Genomic DNA, 25444 nt, shown 5'->3' with positions numbered 1-25444 from the left:
AGACCTTGCTATCTCCTCCTGTTCTCCATCCCAGTCCCGCCGACCTTCATGTTCCTCTGGGTCATGTACAGCTGGTTGTTTTAAGTTGTTGGGTGTCGCTGATTGTTCCAAGCGGCCCCTCTCCACCTCGAGCCTATCCTGCTGGCTAAACCGTGATTTAAATGGTCCCTGGCAGAGGGTCTTTTGGAGAGGTTCAGTTTAGGCCCGGGAGCAGTGGTAGTTCAGCAGATATGTTAGAGGCTTTCCTACCGTGCCGGAAATACCAGAAGAAGGCTAGGTCACAGCTTTGACTGGGCACCAGATGATATGCAGAAATCAGAGATGATCGAGACCACATGCTTCCAACACAAACCTTTTTATTCCACAGCGGGTCAGATAGACTCAGTCTCCAGGTGTGGTGGCAACTGGCAAATGGATGCAGCAATGGCTTGTGTCACTTCCAAGACTCAACTTGGTAACTCGTGATTCTCCTCACAGATTTGTCGCTTGATAGCAAACTAGAGCAGCCCACAGGAAGTTTTTACAATGATTCCCTTCTGCCCGTTAGACAAAACTACTGCATCACATACCCTCAGCTGTGCGAAGTCCCTCTTAAATCAACTCAAAAGTAGTTCTGACAGATCATAATGATGACATCGAAGGGGGTTGCTGTTCATGAGCATCCAACCAATAGGTTACAAACCAGTAAATTAATTAAGGAATGAGGTAGGCCAATTTCTTTATGATGTCACAGATCTGAACTGAAATAATAGGCGGGGTATAGTTTCTCAACCTAAAAACATTTTCCACCAAATTTGTAGCCGACACATACTCTTTAATAGGGTTTGCCAAATCACGTTCCAGATTGCAGATTCTTTATAGGGAAAACAATCATGGTGTCCTATGATTAGATGTTATGTACTAAGAAACTGCTCCGCATGTGCCCATATGCATTGCATGGTACCCAATAAAATCAATGGGCATCTTTTATGGCTGTTGGTGATGCTCTTGAGTTGTGCTAATAGAGGGGTCTCCAGATCAGCAGATTTATACTATTTGCTATTTCAGCATTAATTTGTAGGGTTTGTAATAAGGGCTTAACCTAGTCAACCATACATAGTTGATCTGTCACCCATATCAACTTGCCTTATTAAAGGGGTTGTCCCGAGGCAGCAAGTGGGTCTATACACTTCTGTATGGCCATAATAATGCACTTTGTAATATACATTGTGCATTAATTATGAGCCATACAGAAGTTATAAAAAGTTTTTTACTTACCTGCTCCGTTGCTAGCGTCCTCGTCTCCATGGTGCCGACTAATTTTTGGCCTCCGATGGCCAAATTAGCCGCGCTTGCGCAGTCCGGGTCTTCAGCAGTCTTCTATGGAGCCGCTCGTGCCAGAGAGCGGCTCCGTGTAGCTCCGCCCCGTCACGTGCCGATTCCAGCCAATCAGGAGGCTGGAATCGGCAGTGGACCGCACAGAAGAGCTGCGGTCCACGAAGACAGAGGATCCCGGCGGCCATCTTCAGCGGTAAGTATTGAAGTCACCGGAGCGCGGGGATTAAGGTAAGCGCTCCGGTAAACTTTCTTTACTTCCCTGCATCGGGGTTGTCTCGCGCCGAACGGGGGGGGGTTGAAAAAAAAAAAAACCCGTTTCGGCGCGGGACAACCCCTTTAAGGTGCCACTACACATTAGCCTAAACGTGATCAAAAAGGATGATTTCAACCAAAATGATCTTATGATGGGTGAAATTTTATAACGAATGATGACAGACCATGTCTAGAAAGAAGTTGGCCGTGTTTAAGGGTGCTTTCACACGGGCGTTTGCGTTTTTGGGCGGGTGAAAAACGCAGTAACAGGGCAAATGTGTGTCACTTTGTAAAGTGCATCGTCATGCCTTTTTTTACGTAAATCGAACAAATGATGGCTTTACATGGAAACATCGGCTAAAAAAAAGCCAAAAGATAGAACATGCCGCAATTTTTTGTATCGCAACAGAGAACGCATCTAAGATGTAAAGGAAACCATTGAAAGACTTTGGTTTCATAAATCTGCTTTTTTACTCACTCTCGCATAGAGTAAAAAATGCAGTGTTTTAGCGCCTGTGTGGAGGCCCCCTAAAGAGTTACATGATAGTCGCTAGTACTTTGATGCATATAGTGCAGTTGGCTGTTACACAATCAACTGTCCGTGAAAGGACAGTACCACAGTGGCACATCATGTGGACTTCGTCTGATGTCAATGAACATGTATGGCCAGTATGACTGTCATTAACAATTAACATGGACACTGCGTCAGTATAACGATCGTTCTTCAGACATTTGCTGGTTCAATGGTTCTTCAACAATCAACCTTCTTCAACCTAATGTATATTACCATCTTGATCCATAGAAAGGCCACTAACTCTTACAATGTGACCCATGGCCGTCCTTAGCTGTGTGTGACCCATGTGGTCACACAGGGTGCCGGAAACCAGCTTGTGGGGGGCATCAGATAAATTTAGGTTGGGGCAATCATCTTCCTTAGGTCTGCCCAGCCAGATGATCTTCTTTATCTGGGTGACAGTGTCTTGAGGAGCTCCATAAATCATCCTTCTAGCTCTGTCCACTCCCCTCTGATGTTCCTGGGTGCCACTGTCAGCCCTTTAGCAACCCGGGTACACAATTGCTTAGTTTTGCTACTGTATTTATGTTATAAGCTTTGTTCTGCGGCTATATTATGAGCTTGGTTCTGGCACTGCATTTATGTGTTAAGGTTGGTTTGTGCTGCGTTGATGTTATGAGCTTGATTTTAGCGCTCTATTTATGTTATGAGCTTGGTTCTAGTACAGTATTTATTTATTGAGCTGTTCTGGTATGGTGCTGCTTCCTACACAAGCACAACACAGGCAGACTGCCTATGAGTGCAAAATATATAATTTTTTTATGGGAATTGGGAGGAAAAAATGACATTCAGGGTGCCATCTAATCTAAGGCCGGCACTGATGTGACCTACAACGGAAAAAGAATCAATTCTAACCAGGACTGATCAGGACCGTTCTCCAGATCTGGATATCTATCCACTGTTGCATTCTTCAACATGATAGTTTAGCCAACAAAATATCTGTCTCTTGTGTATAAGCATCGTTATTTTTCATTTTTCCCAATCATCAGAAAAATACACATCAGCGGGGGAACATGGGAGCAGTAATCCATAACCGTCAGTCAGACAAATGCATTTATGTATCTACCCAACGGAAACAGATTAGTGAAAGTTAATTACCGGTTTATTATTAGAGTGTAACTTAGAATTGTAGTAAATAAACCACAACCCATAATTAGTAACTCAAGGATATTATTTTAATAATACAGTAGAATTTGAAAGTATGAACTTGGCTTCATGTCTTCATCAGGCTCCCTCATAACTAAAATATGCACAGTCTTCTGCTTACCTCCTCTAATCATACAATATGTCCTACGTTGATTAGTATTGTCCTCTTCTGATATTTTTGCCTTTGCCATGGCATTGTTTCTCAACTACAATCTTCCGGTACCTCCTTATATGCCATATATTGAGGATAGATAAGGGGTACTCACTATCTTATGTTGATTGCAAGGCATAAATGGAAGGTACATGACCCAAAGACTAACAGAACACCAAATAAGAGAATCCATATGTCATGCACTGGCCCCTTAGACCATGTACTAGACATAACAGAGGATACGTTTCCATAGAGTATTCCTTTAATGAGTGTTAGTGTACCTATAATTGCCACGGCAATCCTTAAACCATTACCTGTTGAGGATATCTGTGGACTAGGATTGAGAAACCCTATTATAAGGCATTTCTACTTCATTTTAACTTAAAAGATGGATACATTAAGAGTTCTGATACTGGTCAAATACACCTGTAAACTATCATAGAATGGTAGAGTTGGGAGGGACCTCCACGGTCATCGGGTTCAACCCCCTGCTCAGTGCAAGATTTACTAAATCATTCCAGACAGATATTTGTCCAGCCTTTGTTTGAACACTTCCATTGAAGGAGAACTCACCACCTATTGTGGCAACCTGTTCCACTCATTGATCACCCTCACTGTCAGAAAGTGTTTTTTAATATCTAATTTGTGTCTCCTCCCTAAAACACGACATGCTTTTGGATGGAAGGTGGGCAACCTCTACAGACGGAACTCAAACCCACAATCCCTGGCTTAGAAGGCCAGTGCCTTATCCAGAAGAGAAGCCAGTCTGGAACTAAAACACAGCATAGAGCACAAATTAAAAAATAAAATACCTTATTTAAAGGGTTTCCAGCACTCTAATATTCATATTGACCAGTCCTTCATTATGAAGTATAAATAACTTGATAACTTTTTATTGTGGCTTGGTACGATTACGACGATATAAAAAATCTTTATTTTTTCAACTTTTGTGAAGTGTGTTGCTGCCATCAATTTCTAAATGGAAAAATATCTCACTTTTTAACTTCTGATATGTGTTCTTTTGTGAATAAAATAGGGTTATATGAGATTTCCAAATCATTGCATTCTTTTTTTACTTTACATTTATTTACATTTTACACAGCATCACAACTTTTTTGGAATTAGGATTGTATTTTTTTGCCTTGTTGCATCCAAAGACCCAAAACGTTTTTATTTTTCGATCGACGGAGCTTGTGTTTTGTTTGATGAGCTGCAGTTTTTACTGATTACATTTTGGAATACATATGACTTTTTTGATCCCTTGTATTGTATTTTTTTGAAAGATGAAATGAAGGAAAAAGCAGTTTGGCTTCCTTTCTTGATTTTTCTTAATAGTGTTTGCCATGCGGGATAAAAAATGTGTTCAATTTATAGTATGGGTCATTATGAATGCGACAATACCAAACGTGGTATCAAACATAAAAGGGGAAAAGTGCAGAAAAAAGGTTGGTTTTTTTACTGCTCTTTCTGGACTCTTTTAAAATATTTTTTATGTCCCTGTAGGCGACTTAAATGTGTGACATATCATTGTTCCTGCCTATAACAGACCATGGCAGATCCAGACACCATTGATTGGTGTCTGATTGCCATAGCAACCTATTGGCCCTCCACAAGTTCATGGTGGAGGGCCAATGACATCACAGAGGGAGCGCCCTTCCCATATTAACCCTGTACAATAACATTGCTTGTGGCATATAAGGGCCAACACCTGAGATCAGCGTTCTCATCGATCCCCACTGTTGCAGTTGGAGACTAGCTGTCAGTCACAGCTGGTTCCCACTGCAGATGGCATGGGCTTGGCTTCTGAGCCTGTACCTTCCAATGGAAAATGTCCTCTAAATTAGTTCCCGAGTCACCCTCAATTGCTGGAACCCCATTTAGACTCCGAGGCACAGAATTTTTGTTTATCACAAGGGAATGGAGATCAATTGATCTAACTAGAACTCCTCCCCAACACACTTTTGACATTACTACCTTTTGTAGCAGAACATTCTATAGACTCCTTTTACTGAAAAGAATGCTTTCCTATATAGATGATGGGAGCTCATTTCCTCTACATGTAAAGGATGTAATGATGATATTCTCTAAATCAGCCAAGGCCACACAATTTAATTAGTTTATCCTGTCTCAAATTCCGGCCACCAGACAGTGTTGTCTAATCAACTAGTTTATTTTAACACCTGGATATAAATTACATTGTAACATACACTAGTGGCCAAAATGCTTGAAACAGTTTGGGGAAAAAAAAAAATATTTGTGAGATTTGATAGCTTGTGACACCATATTTTTTGTAATATCATATAATCATATATCATTGGAAATATAATTGGGTGTAGGATGTAATGCAACAAAGTTTGTTCAATTATCTGAATTCTATCAAAAGTTATAGCTAAATAACCAGAAAAAGAAAGCGCAACATCCTCAGGTTGATATGAATCGGCTTTCCTTGACTGGAATGTAACCAATCAGCAGAGACATTGTGGGCACAGTAGCATTCAGCTTTCAAAGTCATGTATTAGAAATGGCAGTAGAACATCTGTCTTAGCGTTGTGCGATTGTTATCAAGTTGGTCACTTTTTTTGCTTTCCTTTGTGTAGCTTGTAGAACTTAGTGAAATGAGAGAAAACTGGAAGGGGTGACTGGTCACCCGGAAGGTAATGCAAAATAGTAATTTTGCAAGAACAAAGCTACACTTATGATTAAACTAGAAGAAAAAAAGAATGGAAATGTCACTGAAGGAGGCATTTCAAAATTTTTGAAGAGGTATGAGAAGACTTAATGTAACATCAAACTTGGACATGAACACTCGGCACGTGAACTGCGGACTGCACACAAAACTCACCAACAGGCGAACTCAGACTGAACCACAGAACTGCAGACTGGACATGAAGCTCACGGACATGACTGAGAAACAGACATAAACAGAATGGACTTCATACTCCCGGTCAAACACAAACTAATGGCTGATAACCGCTCAAACCACGCACCAAACATACCCGCATGTATAAATCGATGCAATAGATACAATATGAGATATTAGTTTGTATTTTGGCCGAGATACTTAAGCCTGCTTCAAGGGTCCTCATTGTCCCGTGGGTCCCTACACTAATGAGATAACTAACCCCAGAAAACCTGCCTACAATGCGGCGCAACCATCCCAATAGGGACAACCCCACGCTGGAATTTACGGACCTACCTCGTTCAAGATGATAAAGTGCCCACAGCAAGACACAGTTCACACCACACGTACTGAGAGCCACACAGACACGGAGAAGCATGACACTGTTCACACTGAACATCCTGAATGCTGTACAGACACCTCATGTCCAGCTACATGCGCAGACACGCAGGAGCATGACACTGTTCACAGTGAACACATGGAACAAACAGAGAAAAGGCCAGCAGCCTCTAGCAGAGAAGCTGGTATATATGAGCAACACACCTTGGGGATTGGCTGGCTGGAGCAATCCACACCCAGGCAGCTCAATCAACACCACCTGTGGGGCAATGCTGCTGAAAAGCTATCTAGCACAACAAATCCCAGCAGCAAACCCTAACAGTACCTTCCCCTTAAAGAGGGGCCTCTGGAGATACAGGCATCTAACACACAGGGGTCTAAGACCCAAGGGACTGGCCAGCTGTAGAAATCCACCCCAGTCAGCTCAATGAACCCCCACACCGGTGGGGCACTGATCAGTTGGAAACCCATGTAGTACAACAGATCCCAGCAGAAACCCTAACACTCAGTCTCTACAAATTAGACTGATGAAGGCAAGAAAAGATGCAGAACAGCAGGTGGCAATAGAAGAATTAAAGATTGTGTCTAGGCAACAAAAGAGATCATCTGAGTCTATTGAAAGTGAACTGTCTCAATATGGTATGAAGTTGAGTGCAAGGACTGTTCAGCACAGACTGAAAAAATCTGGTCTAAATGCTAGAAATCCCTGGAAATAGCCATTTATAGCTCTCAGTGGGCTAAAATCCATGTTAATTGGACAGAGGACCAATGGGACAGAATCATCTGGAATGATGAATTAGAATCTCCCTATTCACTAGTAATGGCATAAGGTATACAAGGACAAGAATTGGAGATCTGCATCCTGATCGTCTTACAGTTACCATGAAGAACCCAGATAGTGTTATGATCTGGGGATGTATGACTGCAAAAGGTACGGGCAGAGTTAATTAATGGAATTGTAAATGCCCCAAAAAATACAAAAATGAAATACTTGAGCCCAAACTGAAGCCTCATGCATGTGATCATTTCCAAGCTTTATATTTCAGCAGGTTTCAGCTCCATGTCATGTTGACGCTATGTGCAAAAAGCGGGTTCAGGATAATCATATTGTACTGCTAGAATGGCCCGAACTTAGCCCTGATCTTAGGCCCATCGAAAATCTATCGAGCTGACTGAAGAAACCTGTTAATTAGAAGTAACCAAGGAATAAAACACAATTATTATTGGGTTTATTGGGTTTTCAAGAATATAATAACTTTGACATACACATCACTTCATATGCTATTGGGCATTTTGTCATAAAATGTCATTCAAATAACAATTCATATGAGAAAAAAGGAAGGAAATAATAAAGTTAACATAGTGAAGATTAGTAGAGATAAGAGAGAGCGGAAGGTAGAAGGTAGAGGACAGAATGGAGAGCAGACAGGGGTGGTCAGTGGGACGGGGTGAGGGAAGAAAGTGGGGAATACTAATGGCCTCACTAAGGTAGCTTGTATTTGAACAAAATGAACCGTGAGAATAATGGAGTCAAGCCGGGACAACACCCGATTGGAACCAGATCTTTAGAGCTTTGGAATTGCGGAATAGTATCCAAGCTGACCAGGTTGAATAGTACCTCTCCCTTTTGTTCTCGTCATGAGCCGTTATTTCCTCCATTTGGGCTATATGGTCCACAGTTTCCAGCCATTGGATTCTCAAGGGGGGTGAGGGGGATTTCCAAAGCCTCGGAATTATTTGTCTCATGGCTATTAAGAAGAATCTAAATGGGCTTTTTTTGTTTTTCGCTATGGAGCCAGGGAGTATAGAAAGTAGTGCCGCCTCCGGTGTGAGGTCTACCGAGTCCCTAAAGATTGCGTTGCAGAGGTTTGTTATATCGCTCCTGAGGTGGGAGATCAGGGGACACTCCCACCAGATATGGAGGAGGCTACTAGAGATGAGCGAGTATACTCGCCAAGGCACATTACTCGAGCGAGTAGTGCCTTAGCCGAGTATCTCCCCGCTCGTCTCTAAAGATTCGGGGGCCGGCGCGGGTGACAGGTGAGTTGCTGTGGGGGGAGGGGGGAGCGGGGGGGAGAGAGGGACAGAGAGATCTCCCGTCCGTTGCTCCCCGCTCTCCCCCGACGCCCCCCCCCGCCGGCCCCCGAATCTTTAGAGACGAGCGGGGAGATACTGGGCTAAGGCACTACTCGCTCGAGTAATGTGCCATAGCGAGTATACTCGCTCATCTCTAGAGGCTACCTCTTCCCCGGGAACAACGCCAACAGGTATCTAGGGTCTGGGGATACATCCTGGCCAGAATTGTGGGTGTTCTGTACCACTGTGAGAGTAGCTTGTAGTTAGTTTCTTGATGTTTGGACGATGTTGTTAGGGTGTGAGTTAAAGCAAAGGACTTGAGCCAATCTTCGTCTGAAAAACTTTTCCCCAGCTCTCTCTCCCAATTTCCCACACAACCGACAGCGTCATTATGAGTCTCTGCTGACACGAGGAGATGATAAAACACAATGAATAGAAGCAATAATACAATCTTGGTTTCACATTAAGACACCTGAAGAACCCAAAAACTAGGCTCACTCCATGGGAAAGCGTTTTAAGGCTATAATTAAAGCTAAAGATATTCTGAATAAGCACTAAATGACACGCTGAGAAGTTTTGAATGTTTGTCTTTTTTCTGTGTTCTACTTCTCTTCTACTGCCGTTCTATCACAAATTCTTTCCAATAGGACATAATTTTATGGTATTATTACAAAAAAACTAGAGCCTTTAAACATCAAAAATGCATTGGGTGTAACAACTAAAAAAAAACCCTTCTCCCAATGCCCTCCTGCACATGCCAAGAAAAGTAGCCATCTTCTTCTTGGATCATCATACAGAAATGCTAGTGACACATATCTATACACGCCACTACCATAGGGGGTAAAGTAACACGATGGATCTCCACAGGAGTGTGCAGACCTGGCAGTGTCACCTGCTGGCTCCGGCATCTGTTGCCAAGCAATGGCCTGAGCATAATTAAGATGCTCCTTAGTAAACAGCGGCGGTGAAAATGTATTCATTTAGTAGACTGGAGGAATCTCTAGTGAATAACTCCTATTTTTTACTTAAAATATAAATCCAATTAACCTGCACAATGATTTTAATATCTGATCAAAGGTTCTTAAAATTGACATTCTGTATACAAGGGATTGTATGCGATTAAAAAAATAATGGACCATTTCTTCCAGAAACTGTGCCATTCGTCTCCATGGGTTATGTTTGGTATTGTAGTCTAGCCCCATTTAACTTTCTGACACTAAGGGTGCGTTCACACGAACGTATATCGGCTCGGTTTTCACGCCGAGCCGATATACGTTGTCCTCGTGTGCAGAGGGGGGAGGATGGAAGAGCCAGGGCCAGGAACTGTGCTCCCGCCCCCTCTCTGCCTCCTCTCCGCCCCTCTGCACTATTTGCAATAGGGAGAGGCGGGACGGGGGCGGGGCTAATTCCCGGACCTTAGCCCCGCCCCCGTCCTGCCTCCTCTCATTGCAAATAGTGCAGAGGGGCGGAGAGGAGGCAGAGAGGGGGCGGGAGCTCAGTTCCTGGCCCTGGCTCTTCTATCCCCCCCCCCCTGCACCCGAGGACAACGTATATCGGCTCGGCGTGAAAACCGAGCCGATATACGTTCGTGTGAACGTACCCTGAGGGTGATGAATGAGTGGAACAGGTTACCACGGGAGGTGGTGAGTTCTCCTTCAATGGAAGTGTTCAAACAAAGGCTGGACAAATATCTGTCTGGGATGATTTAGTGAATCCTGCATTGAGCAGGGGGTTGAACCCAATGACCCTGGAGGTCCCTTCCAACTCTACCAGTCTATGATTCTATGAACTGAGGCTGAGCCACAATACTGTCCGGAACCCAGTCACAGACTCTGGAGAAGAAAACACATTTTTTCGTTAGGTTGCCCCGACATTGGATTTATGAAGGCATAAAACATTAGTAATTAAGGGTATATCAATCTGTAAATGTGTAAACAATGAGCCTTAGGCCTTATTCATATGATCGTTTTTGCGACCATCAGAACCAATGGTTTCCTATGGATTCATTCAGACAAACGATTTTTTTGGCGTGCAAAAATATAGCACGTAAGCGAGTGATTTTTAGCGACCGAAATTCCCACGCGGCTCAAAAATATAGGTCTTGCCCTATCTTTAAACCGAACAATGCAGGAGGCTCCATAGACTCCTATGGGAGCAATCAGAAAAAGTGAGGGGGAGGGAGTTTAGCAGCAGTTAGCGCTGCCAAACACTGACAGGTGCCTCTAGTGTGAGTCATTACTAGTAGTTCTGCCAACAAGGGATTTCGGGGCTGCGGCGCAATTGCCCCACAGCCAACCGTGTAAATGGATGGAAAAATCACGAATAATAGCCGTGACTTAGTCATGGCTATTTTTCTTTCATGCGATTTTCAGCAAAGATGGTCGTGATTTTATTGTGCGGCTAACTTAGCCGCGAAATAACACTCATGTGAAAGAGGCCTTAGGCTGCCTTCACATCTGTGGTGGGGATTCCGTTTTTCTACTCCGTTCAGGGAACAGGAAAGGGGACTCCCGTGGCCAAAAGGACTCGACTTATGTCGGAAACGAACTGGCCCCGTTGACTGTAATAGGCGCATTACTTAAAAAGTACATTGAGTAAAGTAAGTAATCGAGAAAAAAAAATACATGTATTAAAAAAAAGGGGAACAGCTTCTATCAGCGCCATTTATGCAAAACATTAGCGGAAATTTACTAAGCATTTCCTCAGTATTATTTCCCGCGATGCATCTAATGCATGAAGAGCCTTTTCATGGATTAGGGATATCTCAGCATCTCTGTGCACTGTGTAAGGTGTGTGCCCTGCACCCTCCCTTACAGTGCAGGCGGCTCAACCGCTCAGAGTCTATGGCCGATGGCCATGCCATAAGCCCCGCCTCCTCCGGTACGGTACCAGAGAAGCTCCGTAATGCCAGTGCTATATTGCAGTTTCCTTCGCTGATCTCCTGGGAAGGCAAGGAAGAGAGTTGCAAGCTGTGAAGGCACAAGGCGCCACGATATTGAAGCCTCATGTGAAGCTGAGTGAAGAGAGGGGTCCCATCCCCATAATGATGAGGAAGATCAGCTCATAGGTCCTGCAGATCTCTAGTGGGTCAGCCCCCTGCATAGAAGATAATGTGGGCTGAGCCTGCCCACAGGTAATGATTACGAGTGCGCACTCTTGATGGACTAATTGGACTATGACAGACGTATTTGACTGCTAGGTTAAGACATATTATACGGTGACCGGTTATACATGTTGATATGCGTACTGGTAACCCAAGGGTTAATTACCAGCGAGAGTTAAATTCTGTCTATGTAAATGCATGTACCGGCAAGGCAGAGCACTCACAGAGGCACTATGTACATAGAGACTGCACGCGATATGGAAGTAATGTCCAGGAGTAGTCGGAGCTCTAAAATAACGTATAGATGAGAGTTATGGTCCGTATTATGTGCAGACGGCACCTATGTACACTGAGGCCGCAATGTCATTGTGTGCCGTGGACCTCCTAAAATAGAGTATGCATTAGTATGAATGAAGATGGGCAGATATAAAGAGGGATTGAAGTGCCTTCCCGATCCGAGATGAGACGTACTAATGCGCATTTCTGGCTGTGTCACAAAAACTTTAGGCCTCGTGTCCACAGGATAATTTTTATTTTAAATCCGCAGCGTTTTTCCCGTACGCAGAAAAGCACCCCATAGGGATGCATTGGACACCCGCAGGTAGTTAAATACCTGCGGATGTCATTTTTCCCGTCAGGCGCGGATCCGCGTGCGGGAAAAAAAATGGACATGCTCCCTTTTCATGCGGGTCAGAATTAAACTCACCTGCTCCGGACAATGCAGATCTTCCTTCCTTCACGGCCGGATCTTCTTTCTTCGGCCCGGTGGATGTGCCCAGCGCATGCGCGCAGCATGCTGCCGGCGTGCAGAGCACATCCACCGGGCCGAAGAAAGAAGATCCGGCCGTGAAGGAAGGAAGATCCACATCGTCCGGAGCAGGTGAGTTTATTCTGATTTTTAGGCCTCATGTCCGCGGGGCAGGAGGGACCCGCTACGGATTCTACATGAAGAATCCGCGGCGGGCCTGATTTTCCCTGTGGACATGAGGCCTAAAAGTACTAGTGCCCTTCTATGGAGTGAAGTAAAGTATATTTTTGGCCTCCATCTGTCAGCTGCTGCGCCATTCTGAACCTACGTCACACTACCACCCACATCACCTTCACAGAAGTGTATGCCAGGTCCAACCTGGTGTACACTTCTGGTTTCATTTACGCCAATTTCTGTGGAGAAAAATGGCGAAGCTGTCGCAGAGAGCCTGCAAGTCACAAATGTTTGGGCAATTTCTCATTTGTACAAAAATTTGTGACTTCTTTACGGCAGAAATTGATTTAAAGGGGCTTTATGCCTTTTTACCCATTATATCAAACATGGATATACGTACGCTCCATACATAACAGCCTTGTGTACTTTATGTCAAGGAGGAGTAAAGATTCACAACCGGGGAACCAATCACGAAATATGGGGAAAAAGTAAACCCTCTACAGTGCAACTGTATAAAAGATTGAAAGTAGTAAAGTCTATGCAGGGATCCCTAATAAACCCAAGCTAATCAAACCTTACTAATCACTCACTGTCTATGACATTGTTGCTAGACATGCTATCAAATTTGTTAGAACAGACTCAAGGTATATACGTTAAAGGGGTTATACACTTGTCTGACAGATGGAGTTGTACACATTTTAGTCCATGTTGGCCACTACAGTTGTTCAAACTGGCCATAAATGTTCAATGACACCGGGCGACGAACGAACAATCCTTTTGGGAACATCTTTTCATTAGTGGACGATAGAGCTTACTTACATGGAAGATCTTTCATCCGTCTATCCGGCTTCTTTCTAGACAATAACAGTCTGTCGTTAATTAGTTAAAACAATTGTTCATTTTATCTGATGGACGATCATTTTGGTTGAAGTCAATCATTTTGATCAACTTGGTCCAATGTGTATGGGCTCCTTAAACTGGACAACCTCTGTTAAAAAATACAGTTTTATTTTTGGAAGCTAAGTAGGCACCTAAAGAAGCCACTAATGGAGATTATGTACACAGATTGTATAGATCACATAAGAAGGATATCTAGAAAAGAAGAAAAGGACAATGAGATGGGTGATCGACAATTCAGGAAAGCTCTGACTACCATGTCATAGTAGCTCTATATAGGCAGAAGAATGTTTATTTAGTAATGGGGTGGCTCTGTCCAACTGGTCCTAAAGCTCAAATCCCTGAGTCTGACTAAACAGAAATGGAACATCTCAAGCACAATGGATCTGTGACTAGCACTGTCTTTTGACTCACCTCTCCTGGTAGATGTCTTCATTCCATTCGAGATAAACCCACAAGTGAACGGCAGCAGAAGTGATATCAAGTTATCAAGGTTCAGATACGAATTACTATAATACATACTGTATACTAAGGAAATAAGTAATGATACATAGTCTATTTAGAGACCAGGTCCTGAAGTAGGACGATGAGATTGGTGGATACCAAAGATATAAAATCTGACAAATGATCAAAATGTAACCATACAAGTGAATGGTTGACCACATAATACATGGTTGTGCAGAATCTGCTAGATCAGGAGTGCAATTTCTTTAGTTGTGGAACCCCTCTATGATTCTGACCATAAAACCTTATAAGGCATAGAGTAAGGATTATATTGTTTGCGTTGGACATACATAGCATTATACGTTAGCAGAAAATCAGACTTTTTGGGCAGAGACATTGAAAACGTCTGATGATCACACTGGAAAATCTCCGTGCAATGACCCCATCTTTTTCTTATTCACAACCATGGTCAAAGTTGACCGCATGTTTAAACAGTCAACTGAAGGGCCCCCCCTGCAATGTGATTATGGGGTTCAGATGGGCTGGCATGGCGGCTCAGAACCCTAGTGAAGGCTCGCAGGGCTTACATGCATGGATGTGTATCAAGTCCTGCCTATGGCAGGGCTTTATAGGCATAATTGAAAATCACTGTACAATGCACTACTGAAGTATCACAGTATACAGTACAGGCAATCTACTGATCGCAAGTCCTCTATGGGGACTAAATAAAAATGTAGAAAACGGTTTAACATTGTTAATAAATCTTAGCAATGAACAAACCCCACATATTTGGTATTGCCATGTTCGTAAATTCCAAGCTATTAAAATATTTTAAAATAGTAAAATACTTCACTATTTATATCACGCGGTGAATAACTTAATAAAAACCTACAAAATGCCAAAATTGCAGATGATTTTTTGGGGTTTCTGCTCCCAAAAATATTGCATAAGAAGTCATCAAAAAAAAAATGTACAGTATGTACCCTAAAATGGTACGATTAGCTTGTCCTGTAAAAAAACAAGCCCTCATACAGCCTAATTGTCAAAACAATTAAAAAGTTTTAAGCCTCAGAGATGGAAAGCAATATATATATATATATATATATATATATATATATATATATTAGTGTGTGTATATATATATATTTTTTGAAAGTATAAATCTGGTATCGCTGTCATTGCTCAGACTCACAAAGCACAGTTCATATGGCATTTTTAGTGCACCGTGAACAGTTTAAAAAGTAACCCCCCCCCCCCCCCCAAAAAAAAAAAAAAAAATCACAGCACTTTTTGCATTCATTTCATCACACTTTTTTTTATATTTCTGGTACATTAAACAGCCCGACATAGCTCGCGAGCCGTGATATAAACGTGCTCCTTCTCATAGATGATTTTCTTCTGCAACAAGGGCAAAAAAACAAGCAGATTTTCTCTGCTGCATGTGAACGAGTGTAAAATACTGTACACTTCCATTGAATGTATATTTGCTGAATTGATGAGAAGTTTGGTGGAATCCGCTCTGAAAACCTTAGCAAATGCCGAAAGTATATTTTGATCCCAGTATAAGGCCTCATGCATAAGGTTTTATTATGGGTCAGTACGAGGGGTATGGAGGGGTAAGACAGCACCCATTGAAGTCTATAGTTCGAAACTGTACTTACATATGGTTGTGTTGACTTATCTAATACGAAAGAAAAATAATTTTGCTATGTTCCTTTGGTGGAGTCAATGCCTATACTGCCATAGTACTGAACCGTAGAGAATCAATGCGTCACTGTACATGCTAAGGCTACTTGCACACAGACGATATTTCTATCTGATTTCTAACAGAAAATTGCAGCATGTCCTATTCTTGTCCAATTTTCGTATTTGAATAACATATGTCAACGTGCGGTCTCCCGTATGTTGGACAGCACACAGTTGGGTTGGGAGTTGTGCTTGAGAATCTTGAGCTCAACTTTTTAGTCGTCCGTGCGCAAGTAGCCTAAGGAGTAGATACTTGCACAGAGTTATGTAAGGTGGTCTAGTTTGCGTAACAGTCCGTTTCTTCTTTTCAGGGGCGCATTCTCAGTGGTCAGAAGATGTGTGAAGCTCTGCACTGGGCATGAATATGCAGCAAAGATCATAAATACCAAGAAGTTGTCGGCACGAGGTGAGCGACAATGAAAATTAAAATGTGGTTGATGACGTTCAGGTCCTGATGTTAACATATATGAACTAAAGCAGGGTAGTCTGAAGAAAAGTGAGGAGTGTTTAAGCTGTGCACTATTTGTAAGACGAATGATAAGGAGACTTTCTAGAGCTGAGAACGAAAAGTTATAATAAGTAAACGATTCATTAAAAGAAGCAATCAGGAGCCATTATCTGTCTGGGTGCGAAGACTTATAGCTAGAACTAGAGCGATCTTCTAAGGAAGACCTCCACCCAAGATGGTACTTTGTTCTGCAAACCTCATTAGCATTGATGTAGATACATTTATTCTCTTGCTTTAAGAAAACCTCATGTTATAATGCTGCAGCGTCAGTAAAATAATTGTTTAGCACTAAGAAATGATGTAACCGATCATTTAAAATGCCAATGAGAGATACTCCAGATAACCAGCCTGCAGGTTTTGCTGATGCATCATGATCCCAGTATATGGAATGGAGAGGATGGAGAGAATGGAGGGCACTTGGGGTCATCCCATTATATAAAATGAGCAGATCCCATGACTCTCCTAATATAACCTCTTCTGTCAGATGGGTTTGTAGGTGTTCAGTCCTTTAGCTTCAATTTGTATACTGTTGTGATGATGTCTACTCTCTTTAAGACCCAGGTTAATTGGTCACTATATACTGAGTGGCTTCTTTATTAGAGACCCCCATCTAGTAGCGTGTTGGACCTCCTTTGGCCTTCAGAACCACAGCAATTTGTCATAGAACAGAAACCATTAGGTGTTGAAATTGTTCTGCAGGAATATTGGCCCATGCAGATAGGAGAGCTTCTTGCAATTGCCGCCAATGAGATGGAGGCGCTGAGATGTTCTGAACAGCTAACAGGAAGGGTTCATCAGATTCATGCTGCTTGCTCCAAATTCTGACCTCCCATTCATGCTGCTTGCTCCAAATTCTGACCTCCCATCAGTATGATGCATCAGAAATCTGGATTCATCTGACTAGGCGCTGTTTTTCCACTGTTCAGTGATCCAATTTTTGCACTCTTTTGCCAACTAGAATCTTACCTTTTGAGTGAGCCCGCTGTGTTGAATGAAAAGCAACCCCAGACATGGATGGTCGCAAGTTTCTTTACTGCTGGCATGGCACAGGACTCATAGTAGCACTCAACCTCTGTTCTGAACAGTCTGAAGGAGGTTTCATAGGAGAAAATAACTTTCCTCCAGTCCTCTGCAGTCCAATTGCTGTACTACCTGCAGAATGTCAGTCTGTCCTTGATGTTTTTCTTGAAGAGAGGTGGCTTCTTTGCTGTCCTTCTTGACACCAGGCCAGCCTCCAAAAGCCTTGGCCTCAATGTGCATGCAGTTGCACTGACACTTGCCTGCTGCCACTCCTGAGGGGGTGCTTTTCATGCAAGGAGCGGGCTCACTCACAATTTTGCTTAAGAACACTGCCATGAATAAAGAATGGCATCTAACATCCTCCAAGAGCAACTTTTCCCAACCATCCAGGAGTAATTTGGTAATTAACAATGTTATTCCCAGCAGGATGGAGCACCATGTCACAAGTGCCTTGGTGAACAAAACATTGACTCTAAGCACTGGTTAGGTAGGAATGGGTTACCATCAGACAGGATTTGGCCCAGAAGCTGATATCCAGCGTGCCAGGGTGAATTGCAGAAGTCTTGAAAAATAAGGGACAACACTGTAAATATTGAGTCTTGGCCTAAGCTCGATATATTTGTCAATAAAAGGTTCAAAACTTATAAAATGCTTAGAACTGTACTTTAGTATACCATAAACATCCAAGTAAAAGATCTAAAACCGCTAAAATAGTAGACTAAAGGCCCATTTATACACAACGATTATCGCTCAAAATTCGCTCAAAAGCTGTCTTTTGAGCGATAATTGTTGCATGTAAATGTGCCCGTATTTCACTTTTCTGCCGAACAATGAATTTCAGTTCGGCATAAAATCCATCGTTTAGCAGAACAGCTGATAAGATGGACTGCAGGCTGTGTTCTGCCCGGGGAGCGCTGATTACATTGTCTCAGCTGTCAGCCCCGTGGCAGAACAAAGGGAATGTATTTAGAGAACAGTGGGTGGTGTGTTCTCTGAATACAGCTCCGGGCGGCTCACACACTACTAATTGGTATTAATCGGCATTAGTACCAAGTAGTAGTTTATGAAATATGATCGCTCAAAGGCTATCTTTTGAGCGACCATCTTTGTGTGTAAATGCACCTTAAGGCTAATTTCACATCAGCAAATGCGATATCGGGCCGTGAATCCCGCCCCGATATCGCGCTCCCAGTCCATGTGAATTTCCCAAGGATAAAACATAAGTGTGCGCCCATGTACGTGCAAAAACAGGCGTGAATGCAGGTCCATGCCTTGTTTTCAATGGAGCCGCGGCTGCTGAAAACAATGCTCTGCCGGCACCACTGAACTGTTTTCCAGGGAAGGGCTTTACATATAAGCTCTTCCCTGAAAAAGAAAAATTTTAGTATTTAAAAAAAATAAATAAATAAATAAATAAACTTACCTGTCCGCCGCCGCTGTGTCCCCTGCGGGATGAAGAACACATCTGCCGCATGCGGAAGATGTTTCCTTCATCCCCGATAGTAAAAAGAATTCCCTGCTGCTACATCTGCCCCATCTGCGACAGATGCAGCAGAGGAATTCTTCAATTCTCTACCGCAGCTGTCACACATGACAGCTGCGGTAGAGGATTCTGCTGCTGGCACCCTGTCAGTTGCCAGGGCTGCCGGGGCTCAGCTGCGTTTTCTCCTGCTGTCCCCTGCTCTGTGGTGCTGATCTATCAGCAGTCAGGGATTTAAAATCTCACCTGCTGAAAGAGCTGAATGTGATTGCCTGAGGTGCTCAGCCAATCACAGGCAGCTCTCCCCGAATAAATGACTGATAGATCAGCACCACAGAGCAGGGGACAGCAGGAGAAGACATGGCTGAGCCCTGGCAGCTGAAGCAAGGTGAGTATCTATTTTTTTTGTTTTTTACAGCACTTTTACTTGATTTTCAGGGAAAGGCTTATATTTAAAGCCCTTCCCTAAAATCAATTGCCGGCAGCAGAATCCTCTACCGCAGCTGACGTGTGTGACAGCTGTGGTAGAGAATTGAAGAATTCCTCTGCTGCATTTGTCACAGATGTGGCAGATGTAGCAGCAGGGAATTCTTTTTACTAGAAGGGATGAAGGAAACATCTGCCACATGCGTCAGATGTGTTCTTCATCCCCGCAGGGGATTTCTTTTTTCTTCTTTACACTAAAATTTTAGTTTTTCAGGGAAGGACTTATATGTAGAGCCCTTCCCTGAAAAACAATGCAGGGGTGCAGGCAGACCATTGTTTTGCAATTGAGCCGCCGGCAGCAGCCGCAGCTGCATTGAAGACAATGTGTGCATTCGCTATTGTGCACGCAAGTCCTATCTTTGCAGGCACACACCTGTAAAGCACAGATATGTGCACACACCATAGTGCACAGGTGTCAAACACAAGGCCCGTGGGCCGAATCCGGCCCGCCGGCTGTGCACATAGTTCCCTCACCTACGTGCTGCTGTCAGCAAGCGATCTTCTATCGGCTTGTACTGTCTAGTGCCGACAGTAATAGAGGAGTGCCGATAGCAGACTGACAACGGCTGCGGAGGAGGGAAGATGACTGCAGAGAACATGATCTCTGCAGCGAGGAGAGCGGCGCTGAGGAGGAGCAGCTGCAGGTGAGAGCCTGGTCAGCGCTGACCTGCTCTCACCGGCCCTCACTCTGTTCATAACTGCAGGCCTGGAAGACATCAGGGACCCAAGAAAGACTGAGAGCAGCCAGTACACCTGTCAGTGGGACCACATTGGATGCAGGTAAGTATAAATATGTGTATAAAAATGCAGAAGTGTCCTTGTGTGCATATGTGTGTGTGTGTGTGTGTGTGTATATATAATATATATACACACATACACATACACATGCACACACACGCACGCAGTTGTGAGTATGTATGTATATAATTTGTGTGTGCGTCTGTGCACATATGTGCATAATAATGTGCGTCTTTGTTATAAGTGCGCAATAGTGTGCGTCTGTGCGTGTAATAGTATGCGTCTGTGTGCATGTGTGTGTAATTGTGTGCGTCTGTGCGCATGTGTGTGCAGAGGTTTGCAGAGTTTCTCTCATTATTTTCAATCGAAGACCTCGCATTGCACCGCATGTACCTAGCACATGGTGCGAGGCTGCCATTGGTCCTATTGAAAACAATGGGCGCTGTGATGCGAGATCACACAGGCAGATAGAACATGCTGTGATTTGTTTCCACCATAGCATCGCATCGTGGTGACACGCAGGAAAACGTCGCTCATGTGTATGACCCCATTCAATGCACAAATCTCGCACAATTTTTTTCGCCTGTGTCAAGCCGGTCTTAGAGGAAAACAGAATTTGTGTTAGTCCCAATATTTTTGGCCATGACTTCTAAGCTCCTCCCATCTTTGTCCTCTCACCTGTCTGGGCTTAAAGTTAGGGTGACACCCCATTTGGGGCAGAACAGGAAGAGAACCCTGATGACGACACTTTCCCTCTCAATTGTGTCGTTTGCAAAATTATGAAGTCTGCAAAAATGAGTGAGATTCCATCCCTTGTGATTTGGGGCACCCTGCTTCCACCCGTGGCATTTCTGGCTTTCAAATTACTTAGACCGTCTGCACACAAACGACTCTGTGCCCTGCTGGCATTTGCGCGTACCTGTCTTTTTTTCTTTTCATCTGTACTGTGGATGGTTGTGTCAGACTGCCGTCAGACACGCGCTGTAAAGTTTTTTTTTTCCTGCACCGTCGCAAGGCGATGACATGCAATCCACGACCTGTCCGGAAGCCGTCTGTGCGGACACCGCACAAAAATGGAGCATACGGCAATTTTTCCTCCACTTGCGGAAACCGCAGTTGGTTTCCATGAGTGTGCAGGAAGAATCGATTTCCCATAGCATACTGTGGACAGTATTTGCTGCTGATCCGCAGTGCGGACGACGACCGCGGATTCCGTAATGCAAAATCTGTTTGTGTGCAAGTGGCCTTAGCCTGTGCTTTCGATTTGGTGATAATACTGACATACAGGGGTAATTTTAAAGAGATCTACTATTGATGATCTATCCTTGAGACCTCAGGATAGGCCATCAATAGTTGATCAGCGGGGGGCTGCTACTCGGGATCCTCATCGATCAGCTGATCCTCCTGTCTGCTGTCAGTGCAGCAGGGCTGGACATCTGCATCGGCGTTTTTCCTTGCTGTTAGAGCCGGAAGGGTAACAAAAGACATCACTTCCATTGATTTTCATGGGAGCAAAGGTTTTCTATTACACTTTTGGCTCTGACCATTACAGAACTATCTTTTTGTGGCCAGTGTAAAAACGTCTGGCCGGAATACGCACCATATGCGCTATCTTTGCCGGTCGGGGGGGTTTTACGCATCGAGAATACAACCAATGGGGAAACCAATGGTTTTGATGAGTAGCGTATATCAGCCAGCTGTGAAAACGTGGCCGATATACGCTTGTGTGAAAGAGCCCTTAAGATGTTAAATAAACAGTAAAACAGAACTTTTTCTTGCTTTTTCAACATGTTTTTCAGTGGGTTTTGTTGTGTTTCGATAACTTGTTGCAGCCAGTTATCAGCTTACTTTTTGCTACATCTGTATGTAGATCCATGTATACTAAAGTCCGTTGATCCCTGCTAAGTTTGCGCCCATTCACATATGCGTCGGAGGTTCCATTCAGAGCCTGCAGCACAGATCTAGCAGGAAATCCTGGATGAAATAGCGCAGCATGTTATGTAAACTTCAGATCGCAATGCTGTCCTATGATAGTCAACAGGGTCACTTTGCTGCTGTTCAGCTGTGGCATGTGCCGTATTCGGCTGTTCTGGTCTTGCCCTATCTTTGGCCGAGATATGCTGGCAACTCCCATAGACTTCTATTGGAGCTATAAAAAAAAGGGGGGGGAGGGGAGGGAGTTTAGCTGCGTCCGGAGCTGGGAAAAGAAGACAGCTGCCTCTATTTCAGCATTATAAGTCATTCCAAGGATTTCTGCTGACAGACAGATTTCCGCACTGCAACGTATTTTATTGCAGACACGCTGCAGCTGCCCATGTGAATAGATGAGAAAACGCTAATTAAGATCATGACTTGATCACAGCTTTTCTTCTTTCATGCGATTTTTAGTGTTGTACGGCTGAGCGTAAAAACGCAAACGGTGGTGTGAGAGAGGCTTAAGATCCATAGTAACAAAGCTATGTGCAGGAAAAGTTGTAGCTTCTATTGGTAACAGTTTGATGTGACTTTTGGATTGCTTTTTACAGTTTTTTTGGGGGGAGGCAAGCAAAAGAAAAATCCCAGCATTCCTTTTCTAAACTGTTTTTATGGTGTTCACCATACGAGATGAATAACAACATATATTCATTGTCTGGGTCATTACGAACGTGGTAATACCTATTAGATGTTGCTTTTTACATTTTTTTGGGGGGGTATATTATCCATTTTATGTGGGTAAAAATTCATATTTTTTCGTAGAGCGGATTCACATGGACGTATGTGCACACGTATCTGAGCGCACAATATGCAGAGAATAGAACCCATTGATCTTAATGAGTTCATTCTCGTTTTTTGTTTTTCCTCTATTTTAGTGCACATTTGCGCACCTAATAAACCTGTGTAATTGCTCACTACACTGAACAATTTAGCGAGAAAAAAGAACACATTTGGAACTAATTAAGCTAAATTGCAAACTATTTGTGCATACGCCCATGTGAAGCCGCCCTTAGGGCTTATTTACGCGAGTGCGTATCGGCCACCGTTTTCACGGCCGGCCTTTATTTGCTTCCATCTGATTAGTTTCCCCCTTCCCTCCCCCTCACCGGCTCTCTCCTCCCCTCTGAGCAGTTTGCAATGGGCCTCCCCTTGTCCATAGCCAGCAATGAGAGTGGGCGGGACAGAGCAGCATATATCGGCCGGCCGTGAAAACGCCGGTGTAAATAAGCCCTTAAATTGTTTTGTTTTTTTTTACTTTAAATTAAACTTTATTTAATTTTTTACACTATTTTTCAGTCCCTAAGGATGTAATTGTTTGATCACTATAATAGTAGTGCATTGTATTTAGCCTATATGACTGCAGTCTATTAAACTCTACAGAAGGCGGGGCCTAACAAGTTACATGTCAGAAATACAGGCCTTTGTCAGGCTTCCGGCTGCCATGGGAACCCATTGGTACTTTGCAATTGCATTTCAAGGTGCCGATGGGTGACAGAAGGAGCCCCACCCTCACCCCACCCCCCATCATCTGCTTACATGCTGCAGCTGCGGCATTTAAGGGTTAACCTGCCAGGATCTGTGGTTTCTCTGATACTGGCAGTTAGAGCAGGAGCCTGGTTGTCCGTAGTCAGCCAAATCGCCTTAAAAAGGCAGGGTTTGATTTTACCTTACTTTTGTTGTAACCTCTTCCCTTTTACCATAATGGAAAAATAAAGAATATATATAAAAAAGTCAGGATTAAAGCCAGTTGGTGAGGTCAGTAAAAAGTGGTCTCTAACAGGTTAAAGAGGATGTATAACCAGAAGTGACCTGTAGTACAAATTGTGTTTTATGTTAAAACAAATTCTTTAAGAATTCTTGGTGATTTTTTAAAGATTTTTGATGTCACGATCTGCATAAAAAAACAAATCCCATAGTTTTCACAATGAGCACAATCCAGCTTGTGGATACATTCACATGAACAATTTTACCATCTGATTTTCGGACCAAAGAGAATGTTGGTATTAGTGTATCTTGAAGCCACCAGGAATTCTTGGTGGAGTCAAGATTGACAGGGGGGAGACGCCCCCTGATGCTGATTGGCTGCAAAGGGTGCTCAGCATGAGCCCACTAAACATTTATAGAAAAGGCATACAGTGGCTGCTGCCACACAGCCCTGGGAAAAGTTCCTTCACCGGTGGCAGCTGCGGCCACCGACAAGCAGCGACCCCAAAAATATCAGCAGCAGGGAAGCCATAATGAAGTGTGAGTGGTTTCCCTGGAGCGGCCATGGCGGAGCATTGTTGCTGCCGGCGCAATGGCTGTGACAGCAGAGGTCCGGGACGGAGCCCTGAGGCGGGAACGGAGTCTGCGGGCGGAACGCATGCATGTTTTTCCAGCGCTGCAACCTTAGCCTCAGCCTTACTATAGTACTTAGTCTTACATTATGACATGTAAATGCTGCGATGTTACACCCCTAACATGGCAGCATTTACAAGTAATAACGTAAGGCTAAGTACTATAGTAAGGCTAAGGCTGCAGCGCTGGGAAACATGCATGCACACTGTGCTGCTAGGACCTTCCTAACTTCACCCTATCGGAAGCTGGGGGTGTGGAGGGGCATTCCTCCTGTCAAACCCCTAGCTTTCGGTGGCGTCAAGGTACACTAATACCGAGAATGTTCAGCATTCAGGAGTTAAAAAATCATAGCATGTCCTAATTTGGTGCTATTTTCGGCTGAAATATAGGTCTATAGGTGTGATTAAATAAACAGATTACAATTGTTTAATGTGATTGTGATCTGTTTTTATCACATGTAACCATAGTAACCATAAAAAAAGTTTGCAAAGCCTTTAAATTACATAATTTGGCCCATCATGGATCTGTTTTATGTGCGTAAGACCAAATGTCCATGGGCAAATTTGAACTGCGGAATCCGCGTGGAGCACCTGCGCAGATCATCCGCAGTTCAAGCCACCCATAGGAAGACATGGGCGTCCGCAGCAGAATTAAAGCATGCGGATTTGTTTTGTGGACCTTTTGGAACAGAAAACAAATCGCAGGATGCTCCATTTTGCTGCTGTTTCTACAGAGACGGCTTCCATTAAAGTCAATAAAAGCCGTCAGATTCGCAGCCCGTCCACAATTAAAAAGACGCAGAATGCTCTACTATGGTACGTATTTGCGCACCAGAAGTCCCCATAAAAGTCTATGGAGGGTGCGCAAATGCGCTGCAATACGCAAGCAGATGTAATTCCCCTGGAAAAAGAACATGTCTGGAACTCAGTAGACTACGTAGCCATTTAAATCGGGGCATGTTGGTCTGCCGCGCACAAATGAACATGTCTTGCGGGTGCAAAAGCTGCAGTAAAATATGCCGATACACATGCAAAG

At 43.6% G+C, this 25444-nt stretch overlaps 1 protein-coding gene across 10 annotated transcripts in view; it reads left to right on the top strand.

Moving 5' to 3' along the window:
- The window catches only part of CAMK2B (calcium/calmodulin dependent protein kinase II beta), a 194562-nt gene that overhangs the window by 14142 nt on the left and 154976 nt on the right, over positions 1 to 25444 (top strand). For all 10 annotated transcript variants that reach the window (XM_066593135.1, XM_066593136.1, XM_066593144.1 and 7 more), the window contains one exon: positions 16178 to 16272. In XM_066593135.1, the coding sequence (XP_066449232.1) occupies positions 16178 to 16272 (95 nt within the window). The remainder of the gene's footprint in view (positions 1 to 16177; positions 16273 to 25444) is intronic.

This window comes from Eleutherodactylus coqui, chromosome 2 (assembly GCF_035609145.1).
Source record: "Eleutherodactylus coqui strain aEleCoq1 chromosome 2, aEleCoq1.hap1, whole genome shotgun sequence".
NCBI classification, from domain to species: domain Eukaryota; kingdom Metazoa; phylum Chordata; class Amphibia; order Anura; family Eleutherodactylidae; genus Eleutherodactylus; species Eleutherodactylus coqui.
This window is presented reverse-complemented; position numbering and strand designations above follow the sequence as displayed.